Source organism: Dermacentor silvarum, chromosome 1 (genome assembly GCF_013339745.2).
Source record: "Dermacentor silvarum isolate Dsil-2018 chromosome 1, BIME_Dsil_1.4, whole genome shotgun sequence".
In the NCBI taxonomy this organism is placed as follows: Eukaryota; Metazoa; Arthropoda; class Arachnida; order Ixodida; family Ixodidae; genus Dermacentor; species Dermacentor silvarum.
The window spans coordinates 3295534-3308360 of NC_051154.1; the positions used below are offsets into that span (position 1 = coordinate 3295534).

Here is a 12827-nt window from a genome sequence, read left to right on the forward strand (position 1 = left end):
TCTGGCAAGCACGGTAGAAAACCGTGCTTGCCAGATGTTTAGGGGAGAGCGTAAGATTGATCAGCTTTGACTTGAGCCTTTTTGACTCTTCTGTAAAAATTGAGTGTCTTTCTTGCTGTGTCTTCTAGTTCGAAACCACCACCTGCTTTTTCTGCAACGCTACTTCTCCCTGGGCACACATCGGTGCTTGTTGGGAGTCAATGGAAAAACGACTGGATGACGCAGGGACTTGCATGGTCGCGGTAGTGGTCGCCATAGGACTGCGCTAGCTTTTGATTGCCTGCACGCACTAGAAAGGCAGCCAAAGTGCGGCCTTATTCCGTTATTTCTAACTTTTTGCCAATATAAAACAGGGCAACGTTATCATGAATGTGCGCCTGGCTGGCTTTTTTTAAAAATAATAGTTATGTTTACGGGCAAACTCATAGTAACAACTTACACAGATACCTTGACGATGCAAAGCGACATATCAGGGGACGCTAATATTACGGCACTTGACAACTCAGCCAAGTGGTGCACGGAAGAGTGGCGCACGGTGGCGGCGTCATGACGTTGTGCTTTGCGTCAACCTAGTTTCTTGCTGACGAATGCGTTGCCGCCGTGAATCGCCCGTTGACTGTCCATTCACAAAAGCAGGTTAATAAATGCTCTGTTTATAGGTTGCTGCGTCGCGTTGTCGCGATATATGGGAAATATTTTGTCGTTGACCCCGTATACTTTATGGCAGAGTTGCATTGCACACGCACGGCGGCGCGACTCACCTGGGAGTAGGAAAACTCGAGTCCCGTCACAGAGAACATGACTTCCCCCGCCGTGATGAGCACGTACTGAGGAATCTGATAGAACATGGAGAGACTGTTGGGACGCACAATCTCGTGCAGACTGCAGTTGGGCTCCTGCGTTTGAAAATGCAGATGTGAGCGGCGATACATTTGTTGTTGCAAGCAAGCAGGCACTTACCGCGCTCGCCTCATGCGTGACAACCAGGGTGTAGTGTCCGCCATTCTTCACGACCACATTGCACGCAGCCAGCTCCCGGTCATCGGAGCCCAGTAGCCGAGCTGTATACCTGCGAGCAAGGTTTAAAGCGCAAGACACGTCGTTCGATTTCGCGTGCGATCCGTCGTACAATCATTCGCATCAACAGCGGCACTGATTCTCAGCAGGTTGCGACGCATGCGGCATCGGATCGCACGCCTGCCGCGTCGGTCGGAGGCAGTGACAGCGCTGCTAGGTCACCTGGCAGACGCGGCGGGGCCCGCACACTGCTCCAGTCAGGTAGACTGCTCCCTCTGTGATAGTGAGATTCTATTTGGATCATCAGAACAATGAGGCGTTTATTTAGGTGCGAAAGGCGAAGGGACTCGATGAGCTAGAGGCGTTCGCGAGTTCTGGGCCGCACCGATCACCCCGGTGCTTTTATTGCGATAGCAATAGGTGACCCGTAAAAGCGCGAGAAATTCTGGGATGCGCCGTCTGCTGCTGTTTCCGGTTCGAGGCAGCGCAGCCGCCGCCAGCGCGTCGCCGTTGAAGCCTATTGATGCGCTTGCAGTCCGGATTTGTCACACTCGAAGATTACCTGGTTGCAGGCGCCTAGCAAAACCATCGTCGGCTGTTCAGCCGTTGGCTGCTCAAATTCAAGTGTTAAATGTTAACGCTTGTAACTACTGCCTTGCCACGTACAGTGACACTCAGGCGGCGATGAGCTGCGCAAGGGCCGACACGAAATGATTCCTCAAGATATTTCTTTCTCTAACACTGACTAAAGCAACCAGAACTATTTCAGTACTCGCATGTACATATGAGGTATGAAACATGGTTTTACGGCGCAAATTTAAACGGGACGCAGCGAGATACAGCGTCCAACGGCGATTGTATTTCGATAGGGGCGAAATGCGAAAACACCCGCGTACTTAGATTTAGGTGCACGTTAAAGAACCCCAGGTGGTCCAAATCTCCGGAATCCCTCACTACGGCGTGCCTCATAATCAGATCGTGGTTTTGGCACGTACACCCCATAATTTAATTAATTAAATTTTAGATACATACATAATACTCGTAGCCTACTAGGCCACCTTAGTTCCTTGAACACAGAAAATGGTAATGCGTAGCTGTAATATGTCAGCGATACGGCTATTCCCCCATCTTGTTGACAAAAAAGCGAAAACTTCTAACTACGTACCACTTGAACCACCACAAATGAACCTCGAGTTTCGACCGACAAATGCCGTTGACAGCGCGCAAAGTTTTCAAAGATTTTCAGCACTTCATTTTGTGGTCAGGTTATTCTGGCAGCAGCGGGGGAGCAGCCTGGACGGGTTCTAACTGCTTCGTCGTGTATTTGCAGCATCATGCGCAGAACACAATCAAGCATCACGTATGCTGTCCCCCTTGGGTGCAGATGAACCGGGCCATCATCACGATCTTCTTTCGTTGACGCCCCATTCAAGCGAGTGCAGCGTGTGACGCCACTTTGCTACCTTTCGAGGCAGCGCTTGTGCCTTCTTCCACGTTATTCTGGCAGCAGCGGGGGAGCAGCCTGGGCGGGTTCTAACTGCTTCGTCGTGTATTTGCATGTTAGTTCTATATTTCAGAACTTTTCCGCTAGTCCTTCCTGCCGCCGCTGCTGCCAGACTGTGTCAGTGTTTTCCCTTTGCCAAGAAAAATTACCATGACGCGTGACGTTTGTCCTGCATGCAAGAAGACAATCAGCAGTGACTGTAATAGAATTGCTTGTTCCGAATGCGATGACATTTACCATGGAGGAAAATGTTCTGGTACAAATGACACGTTCTTCGAAGGGAATAATGAAGCCGCCCGAAGTGCCCGACATGCTGCTCAGTAAGGCTAAGGGGTAGCTCAGCTGCGGCGAACAGACGATAACGAAACTCAGGGTCCTACAGCACAGGCAGGTAGCTCCAATAGTCAGAGTGTGCATGCACTTGCCTCCAGACTGGATGATATAACAATACGTCTGGACCGTCTTGCGCAATTACCAACCCAGGTCATTGGCATGGAAGAAAGCATGAAGCGTATGAATTCAAACTTCGAATCTCTTCTCAGAAAATGCGATGAAATAATGAAGGAAAACGCAACCTTGCGCAAAAGTAACGAGAACTTGAGGCAACAAAATGTAGAGCTGTTAAGCCGTGTGATGTCCATCGAGCAATATTCAAGGGGCAACAACATCGAAATCAAGGGCATACCTGTGACACGAAATGAGAACTGTGAATTACTAGTTCAGAAGCTAGCAGAGCAAATTAGTTACCCCATCGATTCCAAAGACACCAAAGTTTGCCATCGTGTGTCCCTTGCGCACAATACCACCGAAAAAAACATAATTGTCCGTTTTGTTTCAAGGAAAGTACGAAACGAATTTTATCAACGGGCGAAAAAAGCGCGTCTTTCTACGGATGTACTAGCCTTTTCTTCAGTCATAAAACAGGCAATCTACGTGAATGAGCACCTCACGCGGGAAAACAAGAAATTGTTGGCTGAGGCACTGAAACGAAAAAAGGAAAAGAAGTGGATGTTTGTTTGGACAGATCAAGGTCAAACCAAAGCACGGAAGCCAACTGATAGCCCTGTTGTGCGTGTTACGTGCGAGGCTGATCTTAGTCGTATCAGCTAGATAGCAAATCACAGACGGCATCATGGCGTATGTCTCAGTGGACGATTTTAATCAAAAACAGTTTCTGAAAACGTGCTGCCGGGCACACACTTCAATGCGCGCAGTTTACGGTAAAACCAGGACAAAATCTGTAATTTTATTAGCCTATTTAGCAAAAAGCTCTCCTTTATTGGCATATCAGAGACATGGTTGTCGGAAAACACAGTCGAACTTTACAATAAACCAGGTTACAAGCTAGAAGCAAAATGTCCTGCTTCCTACTGTCAATCTTGCATTGCCCATGGTGGCGCTGCCCTGTACACAGACGACAGCATTACGTACAGGCGACATGATGTTGTATTTAAAACACCTAATTGCGAATCAGTATGGATTGAGGTCGATAAAAGTCAGTGCAGCTGTCACAGAACCTTATTGTAGGCGTTATATATATAGGTCGCCGTCTGCATCTTATCACAGCTTTTGTGAAGACCTTGACTTTATTTTTAATGCGTTCTTGAGTTCTAATACTCGCGTGATAGTAATTGGTGATGTTAATATTGATGTAAGTGATGTTAATTCTTCTTGTTATGAGTACGTCTCTTGTTTTACTAGTTATGGATACTCACTGCTTGTAGACAAACGAACGCGCCTAACAGAACACAGTAGTACACTTATAGACCACGTGTTATCTAACAGTCCTGTTTTCAAGTGTGCGCAAGTTTTATATGTTAGTATTACTGATCATTACCCTGTGCTTTTTGTAATGTCTAACTGTCTGAAATCAAGCAAGAAGTGTTTTACTCGCACAATATTTAACGCTGACATATTTGTAAACAATGTACGTGCAATTGGTTGGTCATGTGTATACTCTTCGGACTGTTCTAACAAAAGCTACAACGTATTTGTAGACATATTTACTGAGGCGATGGCCACCGCCTCCACCACTCACTGCGTGCACAATAGACATAAAATTCCGCGAGATCCTTGGGTAACGGGCGCGCTCCTTGGGTTCAATTAAAACATAATGTATAGAAAATTGAAAAGGCAACCGTATAACACTTCCTTGAAAGAAAGATACTCTAGGTATTCACAAACTCTCAATAGAACGCTTTATGCAGCAAAGAAAATTTATTTCAGCAACCGCATTCAACAGAACGGGAAGGATTCAAAAAAGACTTTCTCAACCAGTTTCTCGGACGAGACGTAAAGCAACATCCCCGAGATGAAATAATTTATAATGACGCTACGTACACCACACCCGAAAGTATCTGTAATGCTTTTAGTGCCTACTTTTCGTCCCACATTAACTCAACTGATAAAGATTTTAATGCAACGTACATTCCACGTGCAAAGGCTTCTTCTTACCTTTACCCTACAGATGAGTTTGAGGTGGCTTCAGTTATTTCGAGTTTACGAAACACAGCCTCTGGAATTGACAATGTTTCCGCGCATATCGTTAAACTTGTAACTGATATCGTGTCCCCAGTTATCGCGCATATCGTCAATACTATATTTGTCACGGGTGTGTTTCCAGCACGGATGAAAATTGGCAAGGTGTTGCCACTTCACAAGTCTAAGGATAAGCATAAAATAGAAAACTACACTCTTAATCTGGTTCCATATAAGTTCCAGTTAAAAAGGTGATCCACATATTTTTATCTGGATCCGAACTGTTAATAAGTGGAACGAGACATATAAGTGGATCTTATGTGGAACGTTAGTTCTGTTTTCTTTATGTTTATCGTTCTTATCTGGAACTCAGTAAACGGGGGGAGGCGGTGTTGTGTGATCCAGTTATCGTTCCACTTAGGTTCCAGTAAAATTTCTAGACAGTGCGCTTGTATATTTTTTGCTTGTGTCTTGTTCCACATAACTGGTGCACTGCAGTGAAGTGTGCATTGCACCACATATAAATTTGGCGCTCTTTGGGCGGAGATGCCCTTGGCCCATACACACATGGCATATAAAATTGCTGAAACTTACGCTGTATCTGTGAAGCTATCTTACAGCAGTTGACATTTATAAACTGCTCAGGAGGATTTTTAGTGATGTCATTTTACATTTAAAAATCCCTGTTCAACAACACCGTAGAAAGATTAAACGACTCAAGCAAAGGATATATTTTAGCGAAAAGCAGAACTTGCAGGAACCTCTTGTCAGCTTGTCTGCGGCGCTCAAACGGCATTTGCGAACCTGGTCTTGTTGCCAAAAATTTCAGACGTGCAGTACTTGTTTCAGTTTGCGCTTACGTTTCAATGACGAATGTTCACCAGCTAGCTCGTCTCGCCATTTTACTTCAGTGCGTCTAAAGTCATCAATAACTTAAATTCCAGAAGGTCTGGCGTCTTTCGGTACCTACTCTGCTGTTTGGACGAAGCCCATAACTGCCTGGGATCAAGAATTTCTGGTGGACATCGCGCTTTTCTGGACACCTCGGTTACGAAATAATTGTTGAGGCTATCACGTGTTGTGCATTTGACTAACAAGTAGCACAATAGAAACAAGGGCTTTGGTTCAACGTTTAGCCATTTGCGCGCTGTGGTCTAGTACGTACACAGTTTTCAACGCTTAAGCAATAAGTCAATGACTACAGCCTTCAGTTATAATGCTCCCTTGGGTCACGTTGCGGCATATTGCGCATGCTTATGCGCATGCAAGTGTGGTTGCATTTTCCTGCTCGTGGTGGCTCTTTGATTTCCACAAGCAAGCAAAAAGATCAGTTTGCAGGGAACGGTCGACTCTATATACGATTCAGAAGTGGGGAACGAAATTAAACTTACAGAACGTAAAGTACTTCGCAGTATCTGCCCTAAACTCTGTGTGATAATACTGATATCCTAATATTTTTCTAAATTATGCACTTCAATAAAGGAAAAATTCGCAGTGTAAAGATCGATTTTTTCATGGTAACTGTAGCGCTCCGGATGACCCTTCCGTCTCCTGCTGCTCCCTTGTTTATTGTTTTCCTGCAGTGCTGGCGTTTAGGAGGAAAAAAAACTGTTTTGAAACGGGCCGGTGCATTACTTTCTAATAAACTGTGCCACACCTTCCCCTGGCTATACGCGAGCAATTTGTCATGTGTATATCAAACAGCGTCGCATTATATATACATTTTTGGTAATGACCAAGCTTGCTGTGGTCAATGAAACGCAGCAAGTGAAGCCGCGTACATTTTGCGCTTATTGTAAACAGCAACGCTGAAAAGCTTTCTTCAGAAATTATGTGCGGTTATTGCGCGCGCTCATGGCCAGCTGCGCGAAACAACTTTAGTAGAAATTAACGTGTTAAGCGGTGTGTCAATACTTTTATAATGTGCATTAACGCCTGTATTACGTATATTGTATGTATTATAAATACGACATATATATATATATATTGTGAGACGACGCCCGAGACGAAGGCAGAGCTCTTGTATTGTCACACAGCGCGAGACAGCCCACGAACACCAACCCGACAAAATGATGATGATCGTGAGGATGGGTATATACACATGTAGACGATGATAAACTGCACAGTTAGCGCTCACACTAACTTCCCCCCCCCCCCCCTCACAAAAGCGGCCGGCAAGGCAGCGAGTCAGAAATGTCACAGCTTCGCCCTAAGGGCGAAGCAATGAATGCGATAGCAACACAGCAATGTCATACGAAGTAAGGTGAGCGGCTTTGGTAGCAATATGAATTGTAGTAAGCATGAGCTGATTAAGTAAGCAGGTGTGCTGCGGCGTAAGTAGACCGACATGAAAGAGACTCGATGACCACCGGAAGGCGCGTGTGAAACGGTGGTGTTGATGAGAAGCGCTTACCGTGGGCAGCGCGTGCGAAGGGACACACCTGTAGTGCTGCACTGCCGATCTGGGCAGCATTGCATGTGTAGCGTGCGTTGGAAAATGTGGCCCGACTATTACTAACTGAATGAACAAGCGTGGTGTGAGCGCGCATAAACAAACATGAATAGATCACACTGAATGACTGCAGCCAACGACTGTGAAAACGCTGGCAGCGAGCGCATACGCCGCGCAGCGGGCGAAGGTACGTGCGGTCTATCGCTTCAACGGAGACTGAGCGGCGAATGCATGGCGCATAAAGGTCAGAGCCGTGTGGAGATAAGAGACTGTGCGGGCGAGCGAACGACGAGCGCGGTTGTTGGAAGAGTAGAAATGCGCCCCCCCTCCCCCCCCCGCGCTCCCTCCGGCGCTGGCTTCCCGCTTCCTTGCTTGCGCGTGGGTGATTGAGTGCGTTGGCTCTCCGTGATAGCGCACGTCCCCGCACGCTTCCGCTCGGGCATACGGCGCGCGGCGAAGATTTTATCTATAGGGAACCTCACGGCAACGGCGACGGCGACGACGGCGACGGCAGAAATCCGGTGGAAGTGTCCATATAATTGCTATCGCAATAAAACGCTGGCAGCAAGCATACGCCGCAGCGGACGAAGGTACGTGCGGTCTATCGCTTCAACGGAAACTGAGCGAATGCACGGCGCATAAAGGTCAGAGCCGTGTGGAGATAAGAGACGGTGCGGACGAGCGACGAGCGCGGTTGTTGGCAGAGTAGAAGTGCGCCCCCCTCCCTCCCCCCCCCTCCCCGCCCGCTCCCTCTGGCGCTGGCTTCCTGCTTCCTTGCTTGCGCGTGGGAGATTGAGTGCGTTCGCTCTCCGCGATAGCGCGCGTCCCCGCACGCTTCCGCTCGGGCATACGTCGCGCGGCGAAGATTTTCTCTATAGGGAACCTCACGGCGACGGCGACGGCGACGACGACGGCGACGCCGACGGCAGAAATCCGGTTGAAGTGCCCATATAATTGCTATCGCAATAAAACGGTCGCAATGCCGAAGATACGGCTTCAGGCGAGAGACGTGAACAATTTAAGTGCTGCGGCAACGGCGGTCAGTAACCGAGGTAACAGGAGCAACGCGATAGTTCACGGCAGACGTTCTTTCAAGCACGGTATATAGGCCGCGATACCTGTGAAGAAGCAATTGAAGTGGGAGGTAAAGCACCAAAGCAACCTGTAGGGAAGCTCTCCCAAGAAACAAAGGACCTAATAAAGAAACGACAAAACATGAAAGTGTCCAACTCAAGAGATCAGATAGAATTCGCTGAACTGTCAAAACTGATCAACAAGAAGAAAGTAAGGGATATTCGAAATTATAACGTGGGAAAAATTGAGGAAGCCGTAAAATATGGACGCAGCATGAAATCAGTAAGAAGAAAACTAGGCATAGGACAAGGCAAGATGTATGCACTGAAAGATAAGCATAGTAATATCATCAGCAATTTCGATGACATAGTAAAAGCAGCAGAAGAATTCTATACTGACCTGTACAGTAGCCAAAACAACCAAGCTTCTTCCATTCGAAATAGTGATGAACCGGATACAGAAGCTCCTTCTATAACTAGCGCTGAAGTTAGAAGGGCCTTGAAAGACATGACCAGGGGAAAAGCGCCTGGAGAAGATGGAATAACAGTAGATTTAATCAAAGATGGAGGAGATATCATGCTTGAAAAGCTTGCGGCCCTTTATACGAAATGCCTCACAACTTCAAGTGTACCAGAGAGCTGGAAGAACGCCAACATTATACTTATCCATAAGAAGGGAGACGTTAAAGAATTGAAGAATTACAGACCCATTAGCTTGCTTTCAGTATTGTATAAAATATTCACCAAGGTAATTTCCAATAGAATCAGGACAACACTTGACTTCAGTCAACCAAGAGAACAGGCTGGCTTCAGGAAGGGATATTCTACGATGGACCATATCCATGCCATCAATCAGGTAATCGAGAAATCTGCGGAGTACAATCAACCTCTCTATATGGCTTTCATAGATTATGAAAAGGCATTCGATTCAGTAGAGATATCAGCAGTCATAGAGGCATTGCGTAATCAAGGAGTGGAGGAGGCATACGTGAATATCTTGGCAAATATCTACAAGGATTCCACAGCTACCTTGGTTCTCCACAAGAAAAGTAGAAAGATACCTATCAAGAAAGGGGTCAGGCAAGGAGACACAATCTCTCCAATGCTATTCACTGCATGCTTAGAAGAAGTATTCAAGCTCTTAGACTGGGAAGAATTAGGAGTGAGGATCGATGGCGAATATCTCAACAACCTTCGGTTTGCAGATGACATTGTCCTATTGAGCAACAATGGAGAGGAATTACAACAAATGATTGAGGACCTTCATCGAGAAAGTGCAAGAATTGGGTTGAAGATGAATATGCAGAAGACAAAGATAATGTTCAATAGCCTGGCAAGCGAACAAGAATTCAGGATCGCCAGTCAGCCTCTAGAATCTGTAAAGGAATATGTTTATCTAGGTCAATTACTCACAGGGGACCCTGATCATGAGAAAGAAATTTACAGAAGAATAAAATTAGGTTGGAGTGCATACGGCAGACATTGCCAAATCCTGACTGGGAGCTTACCACTGTCGTTGAAAAGAAAAGTGTACAATCATTGCATTCTACCGGTGCTAACATACGGGGCAGAAACTTGGAGGTTAACAAAGAAGCTCGAGAACAAGTTAAGGACCGCACAAAGAGCAATGGAACGAAAAATCTTAGGAGTAACGTTAAGAGACAGGAAGAGAGCGGTGTGGATCAGAGAACAAACGGGGGTAGACGATATTCTAGTTGACATTAAGCGGAAGAAATGGAGCTGGGCAGGCCATGTAATGCGTAGGATGGATAACCGGTGGACCATTAGGGTTACAGAATGGATACCAAGAGAAGGGAAGCGCAGTCGAGGACGGCAGAAAGTCAGGTGGGATGATGAGGTTAGGAAATTCGCAGGCGCTCGTTGGAATACGCTAGCGCAAGACAGGGGTAATTGGAGATCGCAGGGAGAGGCCTTCGTCCTGCAGTGGACATAAATATAGGCTGATGATGATGATGATGACCTGTGAAGAAATTTTTCACAGAGCCCTGGCACTCGAACAGGTGTACACAGGAGCACTTCGTCGCCTGGGCGGAACGAAATGACACGATGGGTCGCATCACAACGGACTTTCCTCTTGTCCTGAATGGTCGCGGTGTGGGCGCGCGCAATTTTGCGGCAGTGGGCGACGCGGGCGGCGAACTTCTCTGGTAGAGATGTGGATGGAACAGAAGGCGTAGAGAGGAAAGTGGTGTCCAAAACAAAAGACGGTGCACGGCCGTACACGAGGAAAAAGGGGCTGTAGTTTGTTGTGCGTTTAACGGCAGTATTATATGCAAACGTGACGAAAGGAAGTATAGTGTCCCAGTTTGTATGGTCGGGTTTCACATACATGGAGATCATGTCGGACAGAGTTCGATGGAAACGCTCGGTAAGACGATTGGTCTGGGGATGGTACGCAGAGGTGGTCTTATGGATGGTGTTTGAGGCTTGCAGGACTTCAGCAAGAACATGGGAAAGAAATGTCTTGCCACGGTCACTTAGAAGAACACGAGGGGCACCGTGGCGCAAGATAATGGCTTGCAGGACAAACTCGGCGACCTCAGAGGCCGCACCAGAAGGAAGAGCTGCCGTCTCAGCGTAGCGAGTGAGATGGTCCACGGCGGTGACAATCCAGCGGTGACCCGCGGGTGTAAGCGGAAGGGGACCGTATAAGTCGATGCCCACGAATTCAAAGGGAACGGACGGGCACGGCAATGGTTGTAAAGGGCCGGCGGGAAGAGAGGTCGAACGTTTTCGATGTTGGCATGACGCACACGAACTGACGTACTTGGCAACACTAGTAGACAGGCCAGGCCAGAAACAACGAGTCTTAATGCGGTCGTAGGTTTTATGAAATCCTAAGTGGCCAGCCGTTGCTTCGTCGTGAAAAGCTTGTAAAATTTGCAGTCGAAGTGAGCGAGGGACGACTGGGACCCATCGGTGACCGGTAGGGTGGTAAACTTGCCGCAATAATGAGCCATCATGAAGTTTAAACCGTGCCAGTTGTCGTCTTAAGCGGCTGTTGGGAGGACGGGATAAGCGTACCAACTCGCCCAACTATCCCTTCTTATGCAGGACGGGATAAGCCAGTGAGCCGGTCGATAATTGTGCGGCAGTACGTATCTGCACGTTGGAGGGAGGCGAGGTCTTCGGAGGACAGAATGTCGACCGAGGTCACGAACCGTACCGGGGCCATGGTTGTGGTCGGTTCGCTGGGCGGTACCGAACGGAGGGAAGGTGAGACATGGGCATTTGGCGACAGCGGGCAACGAGATAAAGCGTCAGCATCTTGATGTTGCCTGCCAGACCTATACGTGACAATGTAGTCGTACTCCTGCAAACTCAGAACCCAACGGCCGAGGCGTCCGGACAAATTCTTCAGGGAGGAGAACCAACACAGAGCATGATGGTCAGTCACAATTGTGAATTGGCGGCCATATAAATAGGGGCGAAACTTTTGTATGGACCATACGATGGCGAGGCATTCTTGTTCGGTGATAGTATAGTTTCGCTCAGCAGGAGAAAGAGTGCGACTCGCGTAGGCCACGACTTGCTCTTCAGACGCGTGATTCTGCTGCAGTAGGACAGCGCCTATTCCATGCCCACTTGCGTCAGTGTGGAGGATAGTAGAGGCTGTGGGATCAAAGTGACGAAGCACTGGTCCTGATGTGAGGCATCGCTTGAGGGTCTGAAAGGCGGCTTCACATTCATCCGTCTAGGTAAAGGGTGTGGTCGTGGTCAGGAGTTTATGAAGAGGAGCTGCGATAGTCGCGAAGCCACGGACAAAGCGGCGAAAGTACGACGCTAATCCGAGAAAGCTGCGAAGGTCTTTAGGTGTGGTTGGTGTTGGGAAATGCTGTACAGCAGCGACCTTGTCGGGATCTGGCTCAATGCCGTGCTTGCTGACCACGTGACCTAATACTTTGATGCTGCGGCTCGCACATAGACACTTCTTAGTATTGCGCTGGAGACCGGCCTTGGCTAGACACGTGAGAACGTCGCCTAAACGTTCTAGGTGCTGGGAGAAGCTGGACAAAAAGATGACAATGTCGTCCAGGTAACATAGGCAGGTTTTCCATTTGAGGCCGCGTAGTACGGTATCGATCATTCGTTCAAATGTGGCTGGCGCATTGCACAGACCAAAAGGTGAGGATGGGTATATACACATGCAGACGATGATGAACTGCACAGTTAGCGCTAACTATATATATATATATATATATATATATATATATATTGTTACGCCAACAAAAGGCGTTTATTAATCAGCCAAGTAGAGTGAGTCGCGACGGCCTGGATCAGC

The 12827-nt window shown here is 47.6% G+C and overlaps 1 protein-coding gene across 3 annotated transcripts in view; it reads right to left on the reverse strand.

Moving 5' to 3' along the window:
- LOC119456152 (solute carrier family 15 member 2-like) overlaps window positions 1-12827 on the reverse strand; it is a 322715-nt gene that overhangs the window by 5906 nt on the left and 303982 nt on the right. For all 3 annotated transcript variants that reach the window (XM_049664629.1, XM_049664623.1, XM_037717785.2), the window contains 2 exons: window positions 961-1069; window positions 762-896 (listed from right to left, as the gene is read on the reverse strand). In XM_049664629.1, coding sequence (XP_049520586.1) covers window positions 762-896; window positions 961-1069 — 244 coding nt within the window. The remainder of the gene's footprint in view (window positions 1-761; window positions 897-960; window positions 1070-12827) is intronic.